This window comes from Dromiciops gliroides, chromosome 2 (genome assembly GCF_019393635.1).
Source record: "Dromiciops gliroides isolate mDroGli1 chromosome 2, mDroGli1.pri, whole genome shotgun sequence".
In the NCBI taxonomy this organism is placed as follows: Eukaryota; Metazoa; Chordata; class Mammalia; order Microbiotheria; family Microbiotheriidae; genus Dromiciops; species Dromiciops gliroides.
Genome location: NC_057862.1, coordinates 71935140 through 71937228, shown reverse-complemented (window position 1 = coordinate 71937228; position 2089 = coordinate 71935140). Strand labels below are relative to the sequence as shown.

Below are 2089 nucleotides of genomic sequence, written 5' to 3'. Positions count from 1 at the left end.
CATGAAACCTTTTCTGATCCCTCCCTTCCCACCCCAACTATTTTCTTTTTCCCCCCAAGAAAATAACCAGGTAACTGACTAGGTTAAGTCAAGGTAACTGTTGAAAGATCAAAGGATTAGGGAGCCGTTGATTTTATGGCGATTTCCTCACGGAGTCCTCAGTACTTTGGATAGCTCCTCTTTCCCAACTTTGAACAGCTGTTATGTGTCATTCACACAATAGCACTTACTGATTAGCCATTGTGTGATACCACCAGAAAAGTCTGGTGGTGATGTATTAAGCCACCACAATGTCCACAGTGTGGTGTTCATGGGCCAAGAGGATACAGAAGACCCCAGAGAAGCTGAGCATCCAGGAGGGCCAATGGTACCACCAGAGTCACCCAGGAGAATACTCTTTGATAAATAAGTAAGTCAGGGTTAACATGACTGTATACCCCCTGTAGAGATAGTCTCCATACATGTTGTGGGAGCCTGTGATGGACAGGCCACCCCCAGCTATATCATCTTCATGATACTCCGTAGATGAGCTTTCCAGTCTCCAAAAAGCTTTGCAGAACAGTTGAAATGCATGCTGGGTACTGGGAGGGTGGTTACATACATGGTGATGCACCCATACAGGTACAGCATGCCAACTAAGAAGAAAAATCTTTGGCTAATGATGGACTTTTATTTTAAGAACAGCCACTGAATGAATCAGAGGCCTACAAGGATCAAACCGTTTATTTCACAAATAGAAAAGGTCCAATGCACCCGGTTAAAATGGTCAAAAAACATGTCTGGCAGGGGTGCTTGCATCTCCTTGGGAGGCACTCGCTCGTGGACGAAGGAGATCGTCACTGTAGTGAGCACAAAGCAGCAGAGGGCATACAGAAAAACCAGCAGAGTCTTGCCCCACTCCCTTGGGTACTGGGAGCGCTCGGGCTCGGGCATGGGAATTTGGATCATCTCCAACCCTCCCTGGTAGCCAGTGGGCACGCTGTTGTGTTTGGCCTTGCTGCTGAAGCCACCGTCGGCGCTGATGCTCAGGTGCCTGTTGGTGTGCCCGTTCTTGTGCGCCTCCAGCAGGTGCTCCATTTTCAGGGTTTCGATCATGTCCAGTAGCCGCTGCCCGTTGTCAGAGGAGACGCGGGAGAGCGGCGGCTTGGTGCAGTCCTCCTGGGTGAGGCTGATCAAATCTTGGCCCGTGTAATGGTCCAGGGGCTCACAGTATTCCGGCATGGCATTTTCCAGCAACCAATCCGTCACCGTCTGGGGTGACCAGCAGACGACCTCCTTCATTGTCCTCGGGGGCAGAGGGGCCTCTGCTTCCTCTTGACAGGTCAGCAGACCCCGCTCCTGGGATAGGAGAGGCAGTCCCTCCAAATCTCCTCCATCCTGCGGATGAGCAGCACAAACTCGTTGGGCGGGCTGGGCGGGAAGTCTGGAGAACACTTCATGGAGAAGGCCACGCTCCGTGGGCGCAGGAGAAGCCCCTCACCTCCTTCTTAGCGGACAGATTCTTTTTTCTAATTCCCTTCCCTTCCTCATGCAGATGTGCTTTGGACAAAGTGAAGTAGAGGAATTCAGTTTGAGGAAGGACATCACATGACTTACTACTGATCATCCATCCAATCACCGTCATCTTGGCTGTCCTCAGGCTACCAGGTCCTCACATGGCTCCAGAGTGTCTGCACCACCTGTAGAGGACGATTCTTCTTCATCTATCTTCTAGCCGCTCTCTATTTTCTGTTGTTCACTCCAGCTAAGCCCTCATCGATTCTTAGATGTTACCCTGGGTTATCGAAGGCCTCCCAGTGGAGAGCAACCCAGGGAAAGTGAGGCCAATATTCAGGGGAGGCTCCTTTTTCTCTTGATGGAAAACCATAAGCTACAGACGCTTTACGTGGTGTTCCTGGGTCGCATGGTCCAAGAAGGGAGAGACGAATCTGTCTACACTAGAACTGGGGAGAGCTTCTGGCTCTTGCTGCCGTCTGCTCACAGAGCGCTCCGGCTCAGCAGGGGACTTAAATCCGGTAAGCCTGCAGCGCTCTGAGTCCGGCTCGGCTCCGACCTCCCGAACCTCCTCGTCGTCCTCCAGTTCCCGGCT

At 51.8% G+C, this 2089-nt stretch overlaps 1 protein-coding gene across 1 annotated transcript; it reads right to left on the bottom strand.

Moving 5' to 3' along the window:
• Nucleotides 1-696: 696 nt before the first annotated feature.
• Nucleotides 697-1221, bottom strand: LOC122743793 (phosphatidylcholine:ceramide cholinephosphotransferase 1-like). Its single transcript, XM_043988951.1, has one exon. The coding sequence runs from the start codon at nt 1219-1221 to the stop codon at nt 697-699; it is 525 nt and encodes a 174-aa protein (XP_043844886.1).
• Nucleotides 1222-2089: the final 868 nt, after the last annotated feature.

Excerpts from the sequence above, each read along its gene's own strand:
- LOC122743793 (XM_043988951.1), bottom strand. The coding sequence starts at position 1,221 with ATGCCGGAATACTGTGAGCCCCTGGACCATTACACGGGCCAAGATTTG.